The sequence below is a fragment of the Symsagittifera roscoffensis genome, chromosome 3 (assembly GCF_963678635.1).
Source record: "Symsagittifera roscoffensis chromosome 3, txSymRosc1.1, whole genome shotgun sequence".
In the NCBI taxonomy this organism is placed as follows: domain Eukaryota; kingdom Metazoa; phylum Xenacoelomorpha; order Acoela; family Convolutidae; genus Symsagittifera; species Symsagittifera roscoffensis.
Genome location: NC_087064.1, coordinates 13,087,945 through 13,113,604, shown reverse-complemented (window position 1 = coordinate 13,113,604; position 25,660 = coordinate 13,087,945). Strand labels below are relative to the sequence as shown.

The 25,660-nt window shown below is 33.2% G+C and overlaps 1 protein-coding gene across 1 annotated transcript in view; it reads right to left on the bottom strand.

The window, feature by feature from the left end:
- Window positions 1–19,426, bottom strand: part of LOC134841573 (uncharacterized) — a 52,063-nt gene extending 32,637 nt beyond the window's left edge. Inside the window, exon 1 of the mRNA XM_063857604.1 lies at window positions 19,266–19,426. Coding sequence (XP_063713674.1) covers window positions 19,266–19,274 — 9 coding nt within the window. The 5' untranslated portion in view covers window positions 19,275–19,426. The remainder of the gene's footprint in view (window positions 1–19,265) is intronic.
- Window positions 19,427–25,660: the final 6,234 nt, after the last annotated feature.

Here is a 25,660-nt window from a genome sequence, read left to right as displayed (position 1 = left end):
AAAATGGTGATGTGTATTTAGAGTTAATATATTGATATCGGTGGCGAGGTTGTCGTGCTGGTGTATTGAGGGTGTAATGGTGTTGAATGAATTTGTTGTAAGTGTATGTATGTGTTTGCTTAGTTCGTAACATGACTTCGTGTGAACAGTGCAAATCACGTTCTTTGGGTGTGAGGGAATGAAAGTTTAGTGAAAAGTGGTTAAACTTGTTAAAGTATGAATCATAAGCATGAATATTTTGTAGTGCTGCTGAGATAACGTTGTCTTTTTTTTTATTAAGAAGTTGAAAGTGAAGGTGTATGGAATCTTGATGAAAAATTCTTCAGTTAGTTGGGGGTTAGCAAATGGGTCATTATTTAGAAAGAGGTCTTCATTAGGTCGAATGATGTTATGGTCGTAATAATATATAGAATAATCAATAGCTTTAGGTGCTGTGAATTTGGTTAGTGATTGTCTGTAGCCTATTTGCGTAAATTGTTTTGGGGTTAGTGCTGTTGTTAAGAGATAGAGTTGGGTGCTACATACTTCATTATCATTAGATTTGTTATATAGTGGTAGTGATTGTGGGTTAGTAAAGTCGGTGGTAATAAGATTTCCATGTAAATGTAGGGTGTAAAACATGTTCGTTAACATAATTGGGTTTTTCATCATTGGGGTCTGAATGGAAGTACGTATAATGAAGGAAAAAAGGTAGACAGATTTGGAGGAATTCTTTGGTATTAGTATGAAGTGGATGATTGAAAAATGTGGTGGATGTTCCTGGGTTAGATGGGAATGGGGTATTTGAGAATTTTCTTTTAAAGGTTCTATAAGCGCGGTTGATACTAGATAATGGGTAGATGAGGAAATCGGATTTTGGGAAGGTGTATAATTTGAAGAGGGGGTTGGGGTTGATGGGTTGGACGATGTTATAGATCGTGAGTGTTGGTGAATGGTTAGTGTTTGAGGGTGTTGTACTTGTTGTTGTAGTGTTATGAAGTTATCAAGTTCATGTGATATTTGTGTGTTATCTTGGCGGTTGTTATCGGATGGCTCACTGGTTAAAGGGGAATATGTGGGTGTAACATATGAAATGGGCGAAGGAGGGGAAATTGGTTCAATTTTGACTTGGGAATGGATGGGTTGAAAGGGAGGTTGGGAAAATGAAGATGGACTGGGTTCAGAGTTGTCATATTCGTCGGGTGTTTTGATATCGGAGTTGTTAAATTGGGGGATAGTGTTATATACTGTGGTGTTGGAATTAGTATCTGATTCCATGCTGGATGAAGTGTTATGATGAGGTGACTGAGGTGGGGGAAAGCAAAAAGTGGGATGATGGGGAGACTGTTCTGGAGGTTGGCTGGGTGGGAAATTGATCGATGGAGGGATCCAACTTGGCGGCTCATCGTGGGCTAAGAAAATGGTTGTTCTGAGAACGAAAATTAGTGGTATGTGGTTGTTCTATAATTTGTTCGTATGTGTATTCCATGTTGCGTTGTTTGTTGGGTTATTATGTGTTGAATTGGGCTTTGTGGATAATTTGATCTTGAAGTTACGAGATCTGTTAGGGCGATATTTGTGAAATTTCGTGGTACTAATGATAGAGGGTGGTTATGGTTGAGGTTTTGCAATTGTGGTGCTGTGGGCGTTGTATTTGGATTGTTTCGTGATTCGTCATATGTGTTTGGTGTTGTTGATAGTTTGGTATTATATTCTCTTATTCGAGCGTCTAAAAGAATATTATTGATTGATGTTGAGAATATTCCGAAAAACCTAGAAATCTATGCGTGCTACGCTTGCTTGTCTGTTTACTTGTGTGTGTATAGCGCATGCATTGTAGATTCTTTTAAGAGAGAGAAAAAAATTCAAGGAAATTAAACATTGCGTATAATATAGTCAATCTTTCTAAGAATAACAAAACTTTCTAAGATATATCTTGTGGTCTGTATTTTTGCCTTATAAGTAAATGTAATCTTTTATCTCTTTAAAATATCCGCTATAATCTTGTGGGTATATGTCTGAAAAACCTACTGTTTCTGCAAGTTTGCGTAGCTTTTGATCTATGGATTGTCGTTGTATTGTGTCCATTTTTGTGAATAGTTCTTGAAATTGTTGTGTTCGAATGTGATGTTGGATGTCGGATTTAGAATATATACCAAATGATTGTAAGTCAATATTAGGGTTACGTGCAATAGCTCTAATGCTTCCTGGTGAAAATTTTTTGAGTGGTTGCATTAGTGGAGGATAAGGAGTGAGAAGATAGTATTTATCTTCGTGAGGGTTTAATTGTACTAAATTGTGGCTGTTTTCTGATCCACATGGGACTGTTGTATCCCAATAATAAGTTCTGCGGGAGAGTTTATTAAAAAAAATGTTTTTTGTTTTTGTAGAATGTTGGGCTTCTTTTATAGCATCTTTTATCTTCAAAAACATATAAAGATGATACTTTTTTGGTACAAGTGTAATACCAAAATACGTTTCCTTCGTAGACATTAAAATTTGATCTGTTTCCTGACAATAAAAATCCTGGACAAGGGAGTTTAAGTACTGCTAGTACAAGTGATTGAAATATCTGCGTGCGTTCAAGTTCGCATTATTGATGGAGTGTTTCAAGCTCTGTCAAAGACATTTCTTGAAAAATTCTACTTATTGTGTAGTTTAATTCCATGTCTAAGTGTATGTCATAGTGGATTGCGTCAAAATGAGCGTTGTTCATAAGTGATAATTCTTGTAAACGTGTACTGTCTGTGTCTTGTGATTTTAATTTTCCACCAATTCTTCCTGTGTTCTTTTGAAATTTCACTGGGACTTATGAGTTTCGTCAGTGGTTGAGTGAGATGTAGCCATTGGATGTATTAACAATTTTCCTGTATTCATGTCAAAACCGTCTTTGTATCGTATTCGACAAGAATTTCTGAATATTGTGTTTTGTAAAGTGGCTTGGTGTACTTACATGCTAGTTCCGTTTCTGGGTATGTTTGGAAACGTGTCAATTTATTTTCTTTATTATGGATGTTTCTAAATTTATAATTGTTATGTCTAAGTTGATCAGGGTTTTACATCTTCAAACGGAATTGATTCAATGAAATATTTTTGGTGAAATTTTATTATTCTAATGTGTATTTTTGTGGTATTTTTAGGTGAAATTTTTAGGTGAAATGTGGTACAGCTATCTTCGGGGAACCAAACGATTTTTGTTTGTGTGCGTGTAAAAGGATCGCAATAGCCTTGGTAGTTTTTGCAAGGGAGTCTTATTCCTTGATAAATTATAGTGTCATCTTTTAAATCACGTGTTAGTTGTACTTTTTCAAGTTGTATTTTCCAATCAAAAAACATTATTTTTTAGTATCTTTTACAATTTGAGGGGTTGTTTTTTCCAATGGGTGGTTTCCATTTTTTAAATATCAATTCTTGAATATCTTTGTGAATGTCGTGTCGATATTCTAATCTATTTAGTGCCCATTGTGTGATCTGTGACTTTCCTGATATTGTCCAAATAATGGAAGAGGTGCTACAATTGTATTCCAACCTAATCGTACTTGTATGTTATTTGTTAAGTTTTCTCTATATCTGGCGTCGAGATTTGTAGGAAAATTTGAAAGGAATTTCCGTGAAATGGGAATTTGTTATCTAAGCTTATATGACCTTGGTATTTTTCAAGTTCAGCTTGATGTGCGGAGTCTGGAAAAACTTGGAAGTTTACTAATTTTCTAATTTTGCCTTTATTTGATGTGTTTTTTAATCTTTCATGTTCGCTTTTGCAATCGTCGGGACTGAGATGCAATGCTCTACTGATGTTACTTTGGTAGAAAGATTCATGGTCTAATCTGTTTTCGATTCCGTTTGAAACTTGGGAACAATGTATTTTCTTTTCGGAAAATGTGGCTGTGAATTTGTATCCTGTTAGTGTTGTATCTCGTGATTTTGAGTAAAGTGTTGCTATTACAGTTGTTGTTTCGATTGATTATGGTTCGGATTCACATTGAGTGACTTGATTTATTGCATTTTATGTAATATTTTTTGTTCATTTTCTTCACAGTCATAGTGTGTGACTAGTAAATCCTGGGGTTCTGTTCGAGGGGAAGGATTGTTGTGATCTGGTTTTGAAAAAATTAAAAAGAAAAGAGTCTGAAAAATTAGTATCTTTAAAAGATACACGTGTACGATAGTCCTGAATATGGATTTTAAAAGGTGATATGTCCAATTGTCTTTTTTATGTATCTATCGTATTTGTAGATTATTTCTGTGGTTATAAACGAAGGAGTTAAAGATTGAGCTGTGATATTTGGAGGGGCTAGGGGTAAAGAATGATGAATTATATTATTTAATTTACTGTGATTTCGAATTTTAGCGTCAAGTTGTCTGTTTAAGTGTTTGTCTATTATGGTTTTGAATATCTTTGTGAAAGTCGTGTCAATATTCTAATCTATTTAGTGCCCATTGTGTGAAATGTGACTTTCTTGATATTGTCCAAATAATGAAAGAGGTGCTACAATTGTATTCCAACCTAATCGTGCTTGTATGTTATTGGTTGAGTTTTCTCTATATCTGGCGTCGAAATCCTGGGGTTCTGTTCGAGGTGAAGGATTGTTGGGATCTGGTTTTGAAAAAATGAAAAAAAAGTCTGAAAAATTAGTATCTTTAAAAGATACACTTGTACGATAGTCCTGAATAAGGATTTTAAAAGGTGATATGTCCAATTGTCTTTTTTGTGTATCTATCGTATTTGTAGATTATTTCTGTGGTTATAAACGGAGGAGGTAAAGATTGAGCTGTTATATTTGGAGGGACTAGGGGTAAAGGATGATGAATTATGTTATTTAATTTACTGTGATTTCAAATTTTAGCGTCAAGTTGTCTTGTGTAAGTGTTTGTCTATTATGGTCATGAATATCTTTGTGAAAGTCGTGTCGATATTCTAATCTATTTAGTGCCCATTGTGTGATCTGTGACTTTCCTGATATTGTCCAAATAATGGAAGAGGTGTTACAATTGTATTTCAACCTAATCGTACTTGTATGTTATTTGTTGAGTTTTCTCTATACCTGGCGTCGAGATTTGTAGGAAAATTTGAAAGGAAAGGGGTTTGTGAAATTGGAGTTAACGAAGGGTTGAACGAAGTGAAAGAGTTTCAGGTAGTGATAAGGATGTGTCAGATGAAACGACTATTGGATCATTTACTAAATTTGATTCGCCTTGAGGAAAAACATGTGTTACCCAATAAGGGAGTTGTTCTGTAGTGGTTGGGGGATTAAAAGGGTTTTCTCTGATTTGTTCAGATGTAGGAGTTGAACCTAATTAATCTGATGGAATAGTTGATGTATTTTGTTGTTAAGGGGTCTGTGGGTACTTTGATTTTTACTGCTAGAAAGATTTACAGGATTTGTTGTTGGTGAATGAGGTATGTTGAATTGAACTCTGGGGTTTTGCAAATTTCTATTTTGTCTTGGATGAATACTTTGTCGATTTATTTCTAGTGTGTTTTGGTTTTGACTTTGATGTCATGCTCTATTAAGGTCTTGTTGGAGAGGAGGTTATATTTTATAAACAGGTTCGTATTGTGGTTCGCTCAGTGGTGCTTGGCGAAGTACTGGCTCTAGTGGTTCGGATAACCGTGCGTGTCTTTCTTCAAATGTAAATGGATTGTCTTGAAAAGAGATGCGTGTTGATGATTGAGGATTATTTGTTTGTGTATTTGTTGGTGTTGTTGGAGGTTCTTGGGACATTATTGGTGAGGACTGATGTGGGGGTTTTTGTTCAGCAAATTTGAAAAAATTTTCGAAAATTAATTATTTAAGAAGAAATTTTATGTTTATTGTAAAAGTCTTCAATAAAAAGTATTAAAAGTATCATTGCTAATGCGAAAGTTACAATAGCTTTTTTTATGCATTTGCATATTGTCATTATCAGGGACATCGGAAATGAGAGAAATATTATAAAAAAAGAAAAACATCTGTCCTACTGAATTGATGTTTGAACATTTAGGTAGTGATTTGAAAAATCGTACCTGAAATGTTTACGTAGATTTGGGTTAGGGAATAAAAAATGATGAAAAAGTTGCAAAAAATTATCAGGGTGAGGAAGAATATTTCTAAAATGTCGGATATGAAAATTATACAAGGTTTGAAAAAATTGGAAAGAATTGAAAAAAGATTTGAAAATATGTTATGAAATTTGTGAACTTTTTGAGAAAAGAGCATTTAGAAATTGATTTCTTCATCGAATTCTTTTTTATTTTTCGAGGCAAAATTTAAGTGTGGTCGGAATATTTATTGATTTTTTGACAAGTGGGTTGGATTTCGGCAAGTTTTTGAAAAGGGGAAGTTTGGAGGGCTCCTAAGTGTCTTCTTGGTTTTGCTGTTATTTATTGGATGGTTGGGGTATCTGAGAGATATTCGTACTTTAAGCTAAATGATCATGTTCATTTTGTTCTGTAGGCTAATTTATTTTTTTGCCTGAGAGGTTTTTGAAGTCTAAGTTGGGACAATATTGTTGATCTTTGTACTACTTGATAGGGGAGGGTTGTATTATTGAAACTTTGTTTATTTCAGGTGACAATGATTAGCAGTTTGCTTAATTTTGATCTGGATGTCTTTTAGTTATACTTAGAGGTTGGCTTGAGGGTGGTTATTTGTCAGCTAGAGAATTCGGGTTAAAAATGAGGTGATGATTTGGAAAAGCTTCAGATTGGCTGATTTTGAACTAGTTTGTTCAAGTGCTTTTTAAGCATGAAATTTTAGAAAAAGTTCGGTCCATGGAACTATCTTCAAGAGGTGAAAATGTTAATTAAATTAAGGTGGTTTTTGAAATTCAACTTTCTTAAATATTATCTTTTTGTTGTTTAATGTTTTTGACATCTAATTGGGAAGTTCTTTTTCCTTTTTATCTAATTGTTTTTGGATGCGCTGCATATCAGTGCTTTGATATTGATTTTGCTCTATGCTATTTTGAATATATTTAAGTCCTGTAAAAGAGTATAATTGAGTAAGTTCTCGAAGTGCGTACTCTTTCGGGTAATAAGGTAAAAGGTTGTTTCGATCTTGAACGATTTCTTTTATGTTTAAGTCTGTAAGTTTGCATGCTACATTAGTGTGTTTATCAATTATTTTATACGGTCCTTTTCTGAGTGGTTGTAATTTTTTAGAAATCCTTTTTTTGTTGTATATTTCGGAATTAAAACATATGCTCCTGTTTTTAAACTTGTAGCTGGGGTAAATCTGGAATTTATTTGGGAATTAATATTTTGTCTTTGTAATGATTTTTTTGTTAATTTCTGGTAAATTTCATTGTGTTTTTTGTCTCTGTTTTAAATCCATTCGGTGTGTGTACCGGAAGCTAATTTTAAAATTTGTGGATGATGAAAGTGATCTTCATCGTGGGTATGTAGTGGTAGATTGTAACATATTGATTCTTTAGTGGGTTGGTAACAACAGTGTGCATTTTTTGAAGAATTTGCTGTGAACATTATCGGTTTCCTTGGTTTTTTCGTTGGAAAACATTTCGTAGGGTGATAGTCCTAAGGTTGTTGTTTATTGTGAGTTATAATATAGTGGGAATAGTTTTATATCTGTTGACCATTCAGTATATCGTGTGTCATTTTCATTAATGATACATCTAAGATATTCTTGTAGTGAACGGTTCATGCGTTCGACTAATCCATTAGTCCAACGTGCATGAGATGTACGTGGTTTGTGTTTAATGTTTAATAAGTGGCATAGTGTAATGATTTCGTTGTTTATAAATTCAGTGCCATTGTCTGTGACTAGGATTTTGGGTAAACCAAATTTTGCTATCCAGTGTTCATAAAGTATTGTATATGCATAATAAGCGTTACAATGAGGTACTGGGTTAAGTGCTACGCAGTGTGTAAATGCATCTACTATTACCATTATTTATGAGTTTCCTTCTGAGGATGGTGATATTGGTCCTTTTGTGTCAAAAGAAAATCTGTGATTAAAATATAAACTTTGGGCCTTAAAATCTTGTTATTCTGAGATTTGTTTTTAGTTTGGGTATGATTTGTTTAATTGACATGTTATGCAATCGTTGCAAATATTTTTTTATCCAAATTGGTTCATTTGGGAAATAAAAATTTTGTATAAAGTTTGAGAATTTTTTTTCTGCTCCTGAGTGTCCTTTAGTATGTAACGAGTGGGAGGTATGAAAAGCTATAAGCATCATACTTAAGGGTAAGCAGGGTACTTTGATATCAGTTGTTTGGTATTCTAGGATATCTGTGTTTTCATTGATAGTGGTCTTGTTAAATTTTCTGAAATATCTCATAAGGGTTTTGTTTCCTAGTATGGTAGTATCGGTTTCAATTTCCATTTTTGATAGAGGTATTGTATCTAGTGGGTCATGAAGGGTAAAAACATGTTTGATTGTTTATTTTGAATCATTATTTGGTGGGCCTGATAAATTAATATTATCAGTGAGAATTTCTTTTTCTATTAGAGGGAATAGATCTTTTTTATATAGTTTTTGTTGGACTGGTTTTTGCAGTGGGTTGTTTTTTATCCATGAGGTGTATGGTATCGGTTTGAAAGTAGATTTTCCTAATAAAATTATTTTGTAATGATTATTTTGACAATCTAGGTATAGTGGAAAATGTTGTAGATTATTTATTTGTGATTGGTGTACATCAGTTTTTACTGCATATTTGCATTATAATCTTGGTGATATTTCATCTTTTGCAAGGAAAAATTTTTATATTTTGTGGTATTTCAATTGTTGTTTTTCGTGTTAATAATTCAGGTGTTGTATTTCTACTGAGGGTATCGGATAGTTTGATGTTTTTTCCTGCTGTCCAAATTATATGCAAGTTTGAAAAATAAAATTAGTTGAAATCTGTAAACTCTATGGTTTGGGTTTGATTTATTGTGTAAAAAGAAAAATTATTGGTTTATGATCTGTAAATGGAATTGTTTGATGTTTAGATCCAAGTATCGAAAATTCATATTCACTGAGTGTATATATTATGGCTGTGCATTCTGTCATAAGTGTAGAGAGTCTAAATTTAGCGTGTGTGAAAAGCCTAGAGTTTGCGGAAATGATGTTTATTTAATTCGTTCCATTGTGAGTTTGTAAAAATGCTGCGCCGATGCCAAAGTTTGAGGCGTCGCACATGGTATAGAATGGTTGATTGGGATCTGGAATAGTGTTTGATATTTGTTCAATGAGAAGAGTTTTTATTTCTTCGAAGCGTTTTGGTGTTCTGTTGTCCATTCAGAATTATTTTGTTGTCTAAGGATGTTATAGAATGGTCTTAAGAATAATTGCATTTTGTATTTTGCACGTTTTTACTTAAGAAATTTAACATTCCAAGAAATTCTTGTATTTTCTTTTTATTTGAAGGTGGTTGGAGCTTTTGGATTGCATCTATGCGAGATTTTAACGGAATTATAGTGTTTCTTTCTATTATATGTCCAAGGAATTTTAGTCGTATTAGAAAAAAGTGTGATTTATCTGGGGCTGCTTTGATGTTTTCTTGTAGTAATATTTGATGATATTTTTGTAAGACAATGAACATTTCGTCTTTTGTTTGTGATTGCATAAAAACATCGTCTAAATATGTGATTGCATTTTATTGAGTATTAGTGGTCTAAAAAATTTACTCATTAATACTGAAAATCCTGCTGGTCCTATGGAAATTCCATAAAATAATCTGTTGAGTTCTTATTGTTGATTTCCAAAAACGAATTGTGTTAATCGTGCTGATTGTTCATCTAGTGGCATTTGATTATATGCAGTCATTATTTGTAAGGGATGATGAATTATATTATTTAATTTACTGTGATTTCAAATTTTAGCGTCAAGTTGTCTTGTGTAAGTATTTGTATATTATGGTCTTGAATATCTTTGTGAATGTCGTGTCGATATTTTAATCTATTTAGTGCCCAGTTGTGTGATCTGTGACTTTCCTGATGTTGTCCAAATAATGGAAGAGGTGCTACAATTGTATTCCAACTTGATCGTAGTTGTATGTTATTTGTTGAATTTTCTCTATATCTGGCGTCGAGATTTGTAGGAAAATTTTAAATGAAAGAGGTTTGTGAAATTGGAGTTAATGAAGGGGTTGAAGGAAGTGAACAAATTTCAGGTAGTGATAAAGATGTGTCAGATGAAACGTCTATTGGATCATTTACTAAATTTGATTCGACTTGAGGAAAAACATGTGTTACCCAATAAGGGAGTCGTTCTGTAGTGGTTGGGGGATTAAAAGGGTTTTCTCTGATTTGTTCAGATGTAGGAGTTGAACCTAAATAATATGACGGGATAAATGATGTATTCTGTTGTTAAGGGGTCTGTGGGTAGTTTGATGGTTACTGCTAAAAAGGTTTACAGGATTTGTTGTTGGTGAATGAGGTATGTTGAATTGAACTCTGGGGTTTTGCAAATTTCTATTTTGTCTTGGATGAATAATTTGTCGATTTATTTCTAGTAAGTTTTGGTTTTGACTTTGATGTCATGCTCTATTAAGGTCTTGTTGGAGAGGAGGTTATGTTTTATAAACAGGTTCGTATTGTGGTTCGCTCAGTGGTGCTTGGCGAAGTACTGGCTCTAGTGGTTCGGATAACCGTGCGTGTCTTTCTTCAAATGTAAATGGATTGTCTTGAAAAGAGATGCGTGTTGATGATTGAGGATTATTTGTTTGTGTATTTGTTGGTGTTGTTGGAGGTTCTTGGGACATTATTGGTGAGGACTGATGTGGGGGTTTTTGTTCAGCAATTTTGAAAAATTTTTCGAAAATTAATTATTTAAGAAGAAATTTTATGTTTATTGTAAAAGTCTTCAATAAAAAGTATTAAAAGTATCATTGCTAATGCGAAAGTTACAATAGCTTTTTTTATGCATTTGCATATTGTCATTATCAGGGACATCGGAAATGAGAGAAATATTATAAAAAAAAGAAAAACATCTGTCCTACTGAATTGATGTTTGAACATTTAGGTAGTGATTTGAAAAATCGTACCTGAAGTGTTTACGTAGATTTGGGTTAGGGAATAAAAAATGATGAAAAAGTTGCAAAAAATTATCAGGGTGAGGAAGAATATTTCTAAAATGTCGGATATGAAAATTATACAAGGTTTGAAAAAATTGGAAAGAATTGAAAAAAGATTTGAAAATATGTTATGAAATTTGTGAACTTTTTGAGAAAAGAGCATTTAGAAATTGATTTCTTCATCGAATTCTTTTTTATTTTTCGAGGCAAAATTTAAGTGTGGTCGGAATATTTATTGATTTTTTGACAAGTGGGTTGGATTTTGGCAAATTTTTGAAAATGGAAGTTTGGAGGGCTCCCAAGTGTCTTCATGGTTTTCTTGTTATTTATTAGAGAAGTCGGGTTAAAAATGAGGTGATGATTCGGAAAAGCTTCTGATTGGCTGATCTTGAACTAGTTAGTTCAAGTGCTTTTTGAGCATGAATATTGAGAAAATGTTTGGTTCATGGAAATATCTTCAAAAGGTGAAAATGTTAATTTGGTTAAAGAGGTTTTTGAAATTCAACTTTCTTAAATATTTTAGATTGTGGGATGAATGTTTTGTAATCTTTTCGTGGCTGATTACGGAGTCGCGATGATTGTCTATGTGGAAATTTATCTTTTTGATCTTGTGGTATAATTTTTTCTACTAATTTTCGATTTTTTCTCTCTCTGTGAGGTATCTTTTTGTTGTTTACGTTTTTTTGACATCTGTTTGGGAAGTTCTTTTTCCTATTTATCTAATTATTTTTGGATGCGCTGCATATCAGTGCTTTTTTTTTGATTTTGCTCTGAGCTATTTTGAATATATTTAAGTCCTGTAAAAGAATATAATTGAGTAAGTTCTCGAAGTGCGTATTCTTTCGGGTAATAAGCTAAAAGTTTGTTTTGATCTTGAACGATTTCTTTTATGTTTAAGTCTGTAAGTTTGTATGCTACATTTGTGTGTTTATCAATTATTTTATACGGTCCTTTTCTGAGTGGTTGTAATTTTTTAGAAATCCTTTTTTTTTGTTGTATATTTCGGAATTAAAACATATGCTCCTGTTTTTAAACTTGTAGCTGGGGTAAATCTGGAGTTTATTTGAGAATTAATATTTTGTCTTTGTAATGATTTTTTTTGTTAATTTCTGGTGTAAATTTCATTGTGTTTTTTGTCTCTGTTTTAAATCCATTCGGTGTGTGTACCGGAAGCTAATTTTAAAATTTGTGGATCAAGAAAATGATCTTCATCTTGGGTATGTAGTGGTAGGTTGTAACATATTGATTCTTTAGTGGGTTGGCAATAACAGTGTGCATTTTTCGAAGAACTTGCAGTGAACATTATCGGTTTCTGTGGTTTTTTGTTGAAAAACATTTCGTAGGGTGATAGTCCTAAGTTTGTTGTTAATTGTGAGTTATAATATAGTGGGAATAGTTTTACATCTGTTGAACATCCAGTATAACGTGTGTCATTTTCATTAATGATACATCTAAGATATTCTTGTACTAAACGGTTCATGCGTTCGACGAATCCATAAGTCCAACGTTCGTGAGATGTACGTGGTTTGTGTTTAATGTTATATAAGTGGCATAGTGTAATGATTTCGTTGTTTATAAATTCAGTGCCATTGTCTATGACTAGGATGTTGGGTGAACCGAATTTTGCTATCCAGTCTTCATAAAGTGTTGTATATGCATAATAAGCGTTAAAATGAGGTACTGGGTTAAGTGCTACGCAGTGTGTAAATGCATCTACTATTACCATTATATATGAGTTTCCTTCTGAGGATGGTGATGTTGGTCCTTTTGTGTCAAAAGAAAATCTGTGATTAAAATCTAAACTTTGGGCCTTAAAATCTTGTTTTCTGCGATTTGTTTTTGGTTTGGGTATGGTTTGTTTAATTGACATGTTATGCAATCGTTGCATATTTTTTTTATTCAAATTGGCTCATTTGGGAAATAAAAAGTTTGTATAAAATTTGAGTATGTTTTTTCTGCTCCTGAGTGTCCTTTAGTGTGTAAAGAGTGGGAGGTATGAAAAGCTATAAGCATCATACTTAAGGGTAAGCAGGCTACTTTGATATCAGTTGTTTGGTGTTCTGGGAAATCTGTGTTTTCATTGATAGTGGTGTTGTTAAGTTTTCTGAAATATCTAAGAAGCGTTTGGTTTCCTAGTATGGTAGTATCGGCTTTAAGTGGCTTGGTTTTCTACTTGTGCCTAGATTTTAGTTTTCTGATGACTGGGTCAAGGTTTTGATGTTTTTGTAACAATTCGAGTGTTACTTTTTCTGTTTTTGGTAGAAAGTGTTTTCAATTTCTATTTTTGATAGAGGTATTGTATCTAGTGGGTCATGAAGGTTAAAAACATGGTTAATTGTATATTTTGAACCATTATTTGTTGGGCCTGATAAATTAAAATTATCAATGAGATGTTCTTTTTCTATTAAAGGGAATAGATCTTTTTTATATAATTTTTGTTTGACTGGTTTTTGCTGTGAGTTGCGTTTTATCCACGAGGAATATGGTATCGGTTTGAATGTAGATTTTCCTAATAAATCTGTTTCGTAATGATTATTTTGACAATCTAGGTATAGTGGAAAATGTTGTAGATTATTTATTTGTGATAGGTCGACATCAGTTTTTACTGCATTTTTGCATTGTAATCTTGGTGATGTTTCATCTTTTGCAGGGACAAATTTTATATTTTGTGGTATTTCAACTGTTGTTTGTCGTGTTAATAATTCAGGTGGTGTATTTCTACTGAGAGTATCGGGTAGTGCGAGGTTTTTTTCCTGCTGTCCAAAATATTTGCAAGTTTGGAAATTAAAATTAGTTGAAATCTGTAAACTCTATGGTTTGGGTTTGATTTTTTGTGTAAAAAGAAAGATTATTCGTTTATGATCTGTAAATAGAACTGTTCGATGTTTAGATCCAAGTATCAAGAGTTCGTATTCACTGAGTGTACATATTATGGCTGTGCATTCTCTCATAAGTGTAGAGAGTCTAAGTTCAGCTTGTTGGAAAAGCCTAGAGTTTGCGGAAATGAGGTTCATTTTATTCGTTCCATTGTGAGATTGTAAAAATGCTGCGCCGATGCCAAAGTTTGAGGCGTCGTACATGGTATAGAATGGTTGATTGGGATCTGGAATAGAGTTTGATAATTGTTCAATGAGAAGAGTTTTTATTTCTTCAAAGTGTTTTTGTTGTTCTTTTTTCCATTCAGAATTATTTTGTTGTGTAAGGATGTTATAGAATGGTCTTAAGAATAATTGCATTTTGTATACGTTTTTACTTAAGAAGTTTTACATTCCAAAAATTTCTTGTTTTTTCTTTGTATTTGAAGGTGGTTGGAGCTTTTGGATTGCATCTATGCGAGATTTTAACGGAATTATAATGTTTTTTTCTATGATATGTCCAAGGAATTTTACTCGTGTAAGAAAAAAGTGTGATTTATCTGGGGCTGCTTTGATGTTTTCTTGTAGTAATATTTGATGATATTTTTGTAAGACTATGGAAATTCCATAAAATTATCTGTTGAATTCGTATTGTTGATTTCCAAAAACGAATTGTATTAATCGTGGTGATTGTTAATCTAGTGGCATTTGATTATATGCACTATTCATGTCTGCTGTTGTGAATTATTTACCGTTTATTTTTGTGAGAGTTACTTGAAGTGGTTCAATAGGCCAATTACATTTAGACTTATCAATTAGCTAATTGAGATATCTTGCATCTAGAACGATTGTTAATGATTCTCCTTTTGCTAAAATGATAACGGGGCTTATAAATGTGTTACATTCTGGCTTTTCCTTTTCATTTACTGGAGAGATGATTTCATATTGTTCTAGTATTTCAAGTAATCGGTTAACTTTATTTTGCAAGTGAATTGGAACTTTACTTGGTCGTTTTTTTTCTGAAAACTGCGTCAGGTTTTAGAGGTAAATGTAATAGTGAATTTACTTTTCCAACATCAAATTTTTATGTTGCATAAACGTTTGGGTATTCTAATAATAATTCAGCTAATTGTTCGAATCCTTTTTGTGTTATCTGAGAGTGTTGAAAATTAAACATTGTTAGAAATTTTTGTGTTTTGATATTTGAAATGTCGGTTTAAAATAGGGCGTTTTTGTGAAATAATCGGTGTTTCGTTTTTCATTGCTCAAAAAATTATTAATTTACAATTCTTCGTCAAGACTTGATGATTGACATATATCTAATAAGTGTAAAACATTATTTACTCTAAACGCTATTTATTTTGTGGGTGAAATTGTTGCGTTAGTTTCACAATAACCTTAGAGTCCTGGATGTAAGGTTATTTAATATGGAGAATTGTTATAGACGTGTAAAGAAGTCATATCGGAGTTTGAGTCTTTCATGTATTTGATAGATGAAATTGTTACTCTGAAAAATTTATTAATTGGTCTGAATTCAAGGTCAGACATGAAAGGATGTTGTTTATTTTGTTCTTTATCATATTGGTGAACTTGTTTTATTGAAAAGTTATACACATTTCTTGATAGTGGTTTCAGGTGTTTTTAATCCTGGTTGTTTATGGGGTAAAATTTAGAGAAAAATCGTAGTTGTTTGTTTATTCTTTGAAAAAATGTCAAAGCTGTGTTTTTCATTCTTGTGTATTTATCTTTCATATGAATTCTACTATTTAAGATAATCAATATTGGTATATATTTAATAATAAATCAAATTCCAATGATAATATGTTTTATATCTCTGACGTGGAAGGTTTGTTTAAATGGTTTCCTCATGAGTTTGTTTTGTTCCATTTTTTGAGTGGGGAGTAAAAGTTGGATTTTTCCATAATTTGTTAAGGTTGATCCTTGTGCGGTTGCTAGTTTGCTTGATTTTTGAAGGGTATTAATTTTGGGTGTATAATTTTTATTTCATTCTAAGTGGCAATGTTTATAAAATTTGCTTCTGCTCCAAAATCTATTAGAAAATCTACTTCAAGGTCTGGTGTTTGCAATTGTTTGGATTTTGGACTTTCTAAAAGAAGTGGGATTGTCCAAATTTTTTTGTTTTGTACCTGTGGTTCTTTAGGTATATTTTGATAAATGTAATTTGTGCTTGAGCATTCTGTGGGTTTTTCTTCTTTTATTTCTTCTACCATTTTCTCTAATTTTTCTCTTGTGCCATTTGATACTGGTCTTATATAATAGGTCAAAAGAAATTGGTCATGGTTTTGATATATAAAAGAATATATCGGTTGTTCATTTATAATAGGTTCATAGTCATTTTCAATGTTTATCATATTAATTGAAATTGTGTTTTCTGTCTCACTTTCACTGTCTGTGGATTCGCAATTTATGTGATTTAATTGTGATTCTGTGCTTTCGTCGTTTTTAATACCAGGGGGGTCTGGTTGAGTTTCCTCAGTCGATTGTACTTGATTTATTTATCTTTGATGTTTAGGTGTACTACTCCTATAATTTTGTGGTGAATTTTGTTAACCTGTGTTATTCCTATGAGGTGATTGAGAGTAGTTCCTTTGTCTATTGTTATAGCTTGAATTTCTGTTCTGTGAATTGTCGCGTGATCTATTTTGATAATTATTATATTTTGATCTGTTGTTAGATTAATCGCAAGATCGATTATTTTGATATCTAGGATTTCGATTGTTTGTATAATTTCTATCCCTAGAATTTGATTGAGAAATGTTAATAACAAAAATTCAGGTTGGTTTGAATTTGATCTTGAATAGTTATTTCGATACTGACTATTTCGACTATGTGATCGACTATACCTGTTTGACGAGAAATTTCATGAATTTCTTTGGTATGGTGATTGTCCTCCATAATTTGTATTATAGGGTGATTGTTGTCTGGAGTAATTTGCGTTATTTGCAAGTGGTTTTCCTGAACTGTTATTACTATAAAAGTTTTTGTTGGGTAATTTTTTATCTTTCTTCATGTATTGATAAAATGATTTGTTAGGTTCTCTACATTTTTTTGGTTTATTTTGGTTTTTGTCTGCATTCAGCAATGCTGTGTCCGCATCGTCGACAATAATTACACAATTTTTTGAAAGATGGTTTGCCTTTAAAGTTTGGGTTTTTCTCGTAGATGTTCAAAACTTCAGTGATTTTTTCGGATAATTCTGTATCAGAGTCCTTGATATTTTTTATCTGTGAAATAGTCGTTTGGATGTTGTTTACATATTGTAGCTTTAGGTTTTCTGTTTCTTCTAGTTTCAAAGTGATTTTTGCATTGCTCTAGTTTATCTACTAGTTTCCTAAAGTCTAAATCTGGTTCTCTGATTGAGAAAGGATGTGATCCTCTCTTTTTTATTGCTATTGTTTGTAATTGAGGTGTTAGAATCATCATTAAAATCTCTGTCATTTTTGTATTTTTATAGTCATGAGTGTTTAGTGAATATGCTTTTCGGACTAGTGTTTCGATCCTTACTGCTAGTTTCAATTTCTTATTTTTCGCAGTAGTTTCGAAATCCACGTCATGAACTCCGGTCTGCTGAGATAAAATTAGGAACGCTTTTAAAGAATTGAAATGATACGGGTCTTCAACAAACCGTTTCAAGGTTTCAGTTTCAAGTCGAGACTGTACAGGTCACGCGCGCCCGGATCTAGACTCAAACTGTAGAGTTGCTCCAAAAGTCTGAGCCATTTTTCACTCGTTTTCCAGACTTTCGCGACTTCAAGTCCAATCTCTTGTGACCAAGATTTTGTATGACCAGACTTTAGCAACCCGCGGCGCGACCTACGGCCCGACTATTGCGACTCATGTTCAGACTTTCCAGACTCAAACTCTCGGCGAGACTATGCCATTTGTGTCTGGATCCGGATGCGATGTCCCCTCGGCGCGACTTTCGCAACCCACGGATCAATTTTATATCCAGATTTCTAGACTCAAAATCTGGATGCGACTTCGCAGTTTGTGCCGGAATCCGGATGCGGTGCAACTTTCCCAACCCACGGAGCAAAACTATTTAAAGACTTTCCAGACTCAAACCTTCGGCGCGACTATGCAATCTGGGTCTTAAATCCGGAAGCGGCGCGAACCAAGTCGCGACTTTGTGTCCAGACTTTCCAGATTTTTGTATAGAACCTCCAATATTGAAATCAAAGTGTCATAGTTTATTTTCAAAAAGTATTTAGATATTACATCAAAATAAAATACTTATAAGGTAGGGGTAAAAGCAATCACATTCCTAAAAACATTACCACCCGATGCCCGGGTTTACTAAAAATGCTAGTCATGCAATTTTAATTCCATAAGTAAACAATTTGCATGAAAAATCTATGATTAGTAGATTTTCATATATGGAAATTGTATGACTAGCATTTTCCCATTAACAAAAATATTTTTTATAATTTTAAAAACTTAATTTCTCAAAATTTTTGGGATGTGTTGGTGGCCGAACACAATTGACGAAAACCATATTAACTCAAACAAGAGCTTTCATACACATATCAGATACTGAAAGACTCATATTATCAGACATTGGTCAGGGCATACATAAACATGCCATACAACAGAAATAAGAGTTTTTAGCGTTTTTGAAAAAACTTATTTAGAAAAACGAAACTCTTACGTTTTGGCAAAAATTTCCAGAAAAGATTATTTTCAAAGTTTGAGTTTTTAAATTATCAGACATTGATCACAGCATACATAAACATACCATACAGCAGAAATAAAATTTTCTAGTGTTTTTGAAAAGACCATCTAGAGAAACTGAAAAAAAAACTAATTTTTGTGTATTCAAGACTATGTTATGCAACAAAAAGTTAAATTTTGCAGGCAACATTTTTTTTGAGAATTGCTCGCTTGAGTACAAAATTAATTTGCGGTTGAAAAAAAAAATCCAAAAAAATTTTATGGCAATTTCAAAATTACTGGGAAACATTTCTGTTGTTGCCATCAAAAAAATGCTATTCATACAATTTTCATATATGGAAATTGTATGATTAGCATTTTTTGACAAAAAAAATTCTTTTTTATTTAGTACCATACACCGACTTTTATGCCAAAACAATAAAAAGTTCTTTGATAATTCTATGGCACCATTCTAGCTCAAAGCATGAAGTATGTATGAATAGTATTTTTTCATAGACCTAGTTTATGGAATTCTATGATTAGCATTTTTGGTCTATGGAGGTCAACCCGGGTGTACGTTTATGGAGTATCGGATAGTTTTGTCCCATTGTTTTTCCCGAATTTTTTCTGAAAGTGCCTAATTGATGCTTCAATGAACTTTTTTTCTCTGGTCGTTTTTTTTTCAACGTTTTAACTTTTGTGATTTGATTTCACAAGACTTGAAGGGTTGGATAAACTCAAATTAAGTCAGCACAAACCAGATTCATGGCGCTGTTAGTCACAAAACTAGAACAGATTTGCAAGTTTTATAATCTATTCTCTTCCCAGAATAAATAATTGCACTTTAACACAGTTTTTGAAGTAATTCGTTCTAATTTGAAGGCCAAAACTTTGAATTCCAAAGAAGGTAAGTTTTCAGTAGTTACCCGCACCGGAGTTCCATGGATAATAATCGATTATATTGAATTTTCGTGGTCTGTCTCAATAAATTTCGATAATAATCGATTATAATCGATTAAAAATGGATTATAATGATACTATTTTTCTAAGCAACATAATCCCAATATAATCGATTATAATCGATTATAATGGATTATAATCGATTATTTTTGAAAGAGAATATAATTTGTTTTTAAAGCAAAATAATCCATTTTTAATCGATTATAATCCATTATAATTGATTATAATGGCAAATTTCTTCTTTCAAATTTTCAGGGAAACTGTTACCAATGTCAGGTGCTTAGTATGGAATAAATTAAATTCAATATATATTTTCCTAATTTTTTTTTCACAATTTTTTTTTTGAAATTTTCGAAAAAAAAGTTTTGAAATTGTGCGACCTCAAATTGACTTTAAAACGCAATTAGACCTAAACATGACAAAATATGACTAATTATTATATTTATATTATTTCAACATGCCCTGGAACGTTTAAATTACCCATTACCCAGACCTGGAACGGTTATATTAAACCCAGAACTTTACCCTGGGACGTTAATCAAAAAATTGTTACTAGAATTTTTTGGTCGGGGCTGGCAGCTATTATGGTAAATGGTGTTCGCAAACAAAGAAGACTTGTTATAATCATAAGATTTGAATTCTACTTTACTGGGGGGATTGAATTATGCATCCTGTAAAACTTTTAAAAAGTCTTTTTTGTTTGTCCAGACATAGAAAGAACTAAAAATAGAATAGCCTTAATTAACGAATTAAAATGGATTATAATGGATTTTCTTGACAAAATAATCGATTATATTGAAGAAAAAAATGGATTATAATGGATTATAATGGATTTTTATTTTTCAAAAAAATCGATTATAATGACCACATAATCGATTACGTGGTCTAAATTTGCCACAATAATGGATTATAATGGATTATAATGGATTATAATGACAACATTTCAGACAACATTTTTCCAATATAATCGATTATTATCCATGGAACTCCGGTGCGGGTAAGCTGAATTAGACGTATTTGCAAATAAACAAATAGAGCAATGTGTCGGTCGACTAAATTTAGTTGCTTCAGGTAAATTTACTTGCAGGAAATGTAAATTATGAAAACCCTCTGTAAGCGAAAAACATTTTAAACAATGACTAAGACGTACGCTTCCTTTCAGATGCTAAGTAAAACGCTATTTTAAACATTTTTCACACTTTTTTCTTTGTATAGGCAATAAATCTATCTGATTAAGGACTCAGAAAGCGGCTTTACATTGTTTATCAAGAATTGCAAATGATAGCAATAGTCTTTAAAAAAGTACCGCGCAAATTTGCGATAGCGCAAATACCCGAAAACTTGAAATAAAATTGAAACAGCCGAAAAACTGTAAAAACTAAGATTACCATATCCGAAGCTTGAGTTCATCTGCAACAACACGCCTAGACCCCTAATTTTTTTTTTCAAAATCAGGACATCCCTCTAGGCAGTTTGGAAGCAGTAGTTTTCAGTTGTGATAATTTCTTTGATAGATCAAATGGTTCTTGTTAACTATTTTCTATTTAAGACGAAAATTGTTTTCGCTTAATCTTTCAGTTAGTCATTTATCGGGGGTATAAGTATTGGTTACTAGTTGGTACAGGTGGTTTTAATGACTACATCCGATTGGTTTAGCCTCAACACTTTGTTTTCAAAATGTTGCCGACGACAGCGATTCATGATTAAGTCGCGCACGGCGCAACTCCACTATGGGCAGTAAAGACTGTGTCTAACTCATTACTTACTTTTGCCTTCTTTGTCTGATGTTGCCCTAAAATACATCAGAGGTACTTCATAACTAGTAACTTGCCTTTGGCTCAGATCATAAAGTGCCACTTGACATTGCCCCTTAAAATATCAAATTATTACTCAATTTGAACATTTTTGCTGTGTGAAACGTCCGATTACAATTTTTCTCATAAGAACTGCATGCAGTTTTTTTAACTGTTTTTTTTAGTAAACTCGATGAAGTAGTTGGCCTCAATATCTTACTCAATTAACCAGCATACTATTTTTGCTTAAATGGATTGTCATGGATCGAATCATGTTTTTGAAGAGGTATTTGTCGTTTGATTTAAAATTTCTCAAAGATGCGTTTCTGTACACAATAAACTTAAGAGTTCATATGTGGTGCAAAAGTGTCACATATTGAGTTATGTACTATGTACTGTACTCATAGAGTAATTTCAGATAGGGTACACCGTCTGCTCGTCACGCTATCTTATTTTCGGCCGGATAGATTCGTGCAACTTCTTAGTCTAATACCGATCTTAATCTTACTCTTATATCTCCTAGTCTCAATAGATCTAGTGTACACCGCTTTACGCGAGTTAGTTCCAGAATGAGAACAACTGTATTCTAAGTTTAATTCAAACTGTTCTGATGTTGAAACTACAAGTAGTTTCAACAGTTTACAAATAAATAGGTTGTTAGTTTGATGGAGAAGATTGGTTAATATTTAATATTTTATAGAGATAAAATTAAAATATCATAATAATAACCAATGATAAATACTAGTTTAGATATGGTTCCACCCATCCGGGGTTTAGAGAGTTTTAGTTTTCCAATGTTCTTTATTGTAGTGGAGGATGGATGGTGGTGTTTTTCTTTAGAGGTTGCGAGCATATTATTTTTTCTGGTTTGGAAGAAGAGTTGTCATCACGATCGTTTCGGGAGATCGTATCATGATTCTGATCGATTGTGATGAGTGTTGATCTGGTAGATAGGAACATTTTTATTCTCAATCTCATCTGGGAACGGTATGTAATTCGTCTTTGGATGCAGTGCCTGGTGACTTGGATCTGTACGTAAACTTGAACATCGAGATGGCCATTGTTCTGTTTGTAATGGGTTTCCTTTGCTGCGATGCCAAGTCTTACTTCACATCCATTGAGTGTAGTGATTGCAGGCAGCATGTCAGGTGGGTTTTGCCATTCCGTAGTTGGAGTGTGATTGGGTTGTCAAGTTCCTTGCTGCTCGTCTTTGGGCTGTATAGTATGTATTTATTGCATTGTATTAGTTTTTATCGCAAAAGCGTTTTTATTTAGTTCGGTTATTTTAAAGAGCTACTCACACTTGAGTAACTCCCGTCAAAAAAAATTTCGTGGGTGTCACAAAGCGTGGATGTAGCACGGTGGTTAAGGCCGGCTATAGAGCATACTCAGGACGTCCTCTCCTGGTGGGTTGGGCCACAAGTGAGGGTATAATTTAATGCTCTCTTTTAAGAGAATCCTGTTTTAGTTCACCTCTTCATGCTATTTTTTATCATTAGTGTTTTCTTTTGTTTTCATAGTTATGTCTATTTCTCAAAAATCAAATTGTTTGTTTTGGGTTTGTCTTTCGACTTTTCGTTGTTTTTGTTCTTTTGTGTTCAGACTTAAAAGTAGTCTTCAAAAGAATAATTTATCTATTTCTAAGCTGGTGTTAATCCAGTTTGGGTACCGTGGGTTTTCTTTTCTTGGTCATGCTGTTAGGTTGTGGTTTATGGTGTATAATAAGCCTGCGTTGGTTAGTTCAGATTATTATATAATTCCTTTCCAACCGGGTTATAGGAAAGTTTGAACCGTGTTAAAGCTTGTTAGAGTTGTTATCAGTGAAAATTGAAACTTAAATTCATTATTTTAAACAATTATTTGTGGGCGAGCAAAGCAAATTTGGATAGTATTTATGGGCGAGAGTATACAAAGAAGCATCTGTAAAAAGGTTAGTACTGCTATCTGCAATTTATGAACAATTTTTAATTATTTACTACTGGAAAATTATGAAGTTTACTGCTTGATTTGGGGGTTGAAATCATTAATTTATATTCAATTGTATGAATATTTACTGCTTTGGTGAAAGGAATTTATATATTAATTCACTGCTCTGTGCAGGAGAATTTTATTGCTTCAATTATTAGATAGGTTAACAGAAATTTATGAATTGATTGAAAATTTTCTGTTTTTTAGTTTGCTTTTTGTTTTGTAGATGATTGATGATTGTGCCTATGAAAAAAAAGGAAAACCTTGAACAAAAATGGTTAGTGTTGTTTGAATTTATTAGTGAAATATTGAATTCATATTACCTAATCGTCGGTGAAGAAGCCATGGGGAAAAACATCGTGGATGGTATCAGATGAGGTTAGTAGTTTAACTAACAAACGAATGATGTGTTTAGTTTGCAGAAGTGGCCTAAGCAATTCGAGTGTTTTAATGATGTTGTGCTCTTCAATGTTAGGTGATTGTTCATACGGTGTGTTTTGAATAAGATTATACAATTTGTGATTATAGCGAGTGTTATATATAAAATCTAGGATTGGGACTTCAACGGGCTGGAGGAATTCGTGAGTGATAGTTATTGAGCGGGATTCGTCTACATTTAGGAGTTTGGTTAGGGGACAGAAGATATACATCTGAGTGATGGGATCATAATTTCGGAGGGTGCTTTGTAAGTTAGTGTCATTAATACAACAGGTGAAGTTAATAAAAAATAGTGATGTGTATTTAGAGTTAATATATTGATATCGGTGGTGAGGTTGTTGTGCTGGTGTTTTGAGGGTGTAATGGTGTTGAATGAATTTGTAATGAGTTTATGTATGTGTTTGTTTAGTTTGTAACATGACTTCGTATGAACAGTGCAAATCACATTGTTTGGGTGTGAGGAAATGAAAGTTTAGTGAAAAGTGGTTAAATTTGTTAAAGTATGAATCATAAGCATGAATATTTTGTAGTGCTGCTGAGATAACGTTGTCATATTTTTAAATTAAGATGTTGAAAGTGACGGTGTATGGGGTCTTGATGAAAAATTTTTCAGTTAGTTGGGGGTTAGCAAATGGGTCGTTGTTTAGAAAGAGGTCTTCATTAGGTCGAATGATGTTATGGTCGTAACAATCTCAAGAATAATCATCAGCTTTAGGTGCTGTGACTTTGGTTAGTGATTTTTTGTAGCCTATTTGCGTAAATTGTTTTGGGGTTAGTGCTGTTGTTAAGAGATAGAGTTGGGTGATTACTTCATTACCATAAGGATTGTTATATAGTGGTAGTGATAGTGGGTTAGTAAAGTGATAATAAGATGTCCATGTAAGTGTAGGGTGTAAAACATGTTCGTTAACATATTTGGGTTTTTCATCATTGGGGTCTGAATGGAAGTACGTATATTGAGTGAAAAAAGGTAGACAGATTTAGAGGAATTCTTTAGTATTAGTATGAAGTGGATGATTGACAAATGTGGTGGATGTTCCTGGGTTAGATGGGAATGGGGTATTTGGGAATTTTCTTTCAAAGGTTCTATAAGCGCGGTTGGTACTCGATGATGGGGTTGATGCGGAAGTCGGGTTTTGGGAAGGTGTATAATTGGAAGAGGAGTTTGGGGATGATGGGTTGGATGATGTTATAGATCGTGAGAGTTGCTGAATGGTTAGTGTTTGAGGGTGTTGTACTTGTTATTGTAGTGTTATGAAGTTACCAAGTTCAAGTGATATTTGTGTGTTATCTTGGTCGTTGTTATCGTATGGCTCACTGGTTAAAGGGGAATATATGAAATACTGGTGTAACATATGAAATGGGAGAAGGAGGGGAAGAGGGTTCAATTTTGACTTGGGACTGGATAGGTTGAAAGGGAGGTTGGGAAAATGCAGATGGACTGGGTTCAGAGTTATCAAATTTGTCGGGTGTTTCGATATCGGAGTTGTTGAATTGGGAGATAGTGTTATATACTGTGGTGTTGTAATTAGTATCTGATTCCATGCTGGATGAAGTGTTATGATGAGGTGACTGAGGTGGGGGGAAAGCAAAAAGTGGGATGATGGGGAGGCTGTTCTGGAGGTTGGCTGGGTGAGAAATTGATCGATGGAGGGATCCAACTTGGCAGCTCATCGTGGGCTAAAAAGATGGTTGTTCTGAGAACGCAAATTTGTGGTATGTGGTTGTTCTATTATTTGTTCGTATGTGTCGTCCATGTTGGGTTGTTGGGTTATTATTTGTTGAATTGGGCTTTGTGGATAATTTGATCTCGAAGTTCTGAGGTCTGTTAGGGCGATATTTCTGAAATTTTGTGTTACTAATGATAGGGGGTGGTTATGATTGAGGTTTTGCAATTGTGGTGCTGTAGGTGTTGTATTTTTATCGTTTCGTGATTCGTCATACGTGTTTGGTGTTGTTGATAGCTTGGTATTGTATTCTTTCGTTTGAGCGTC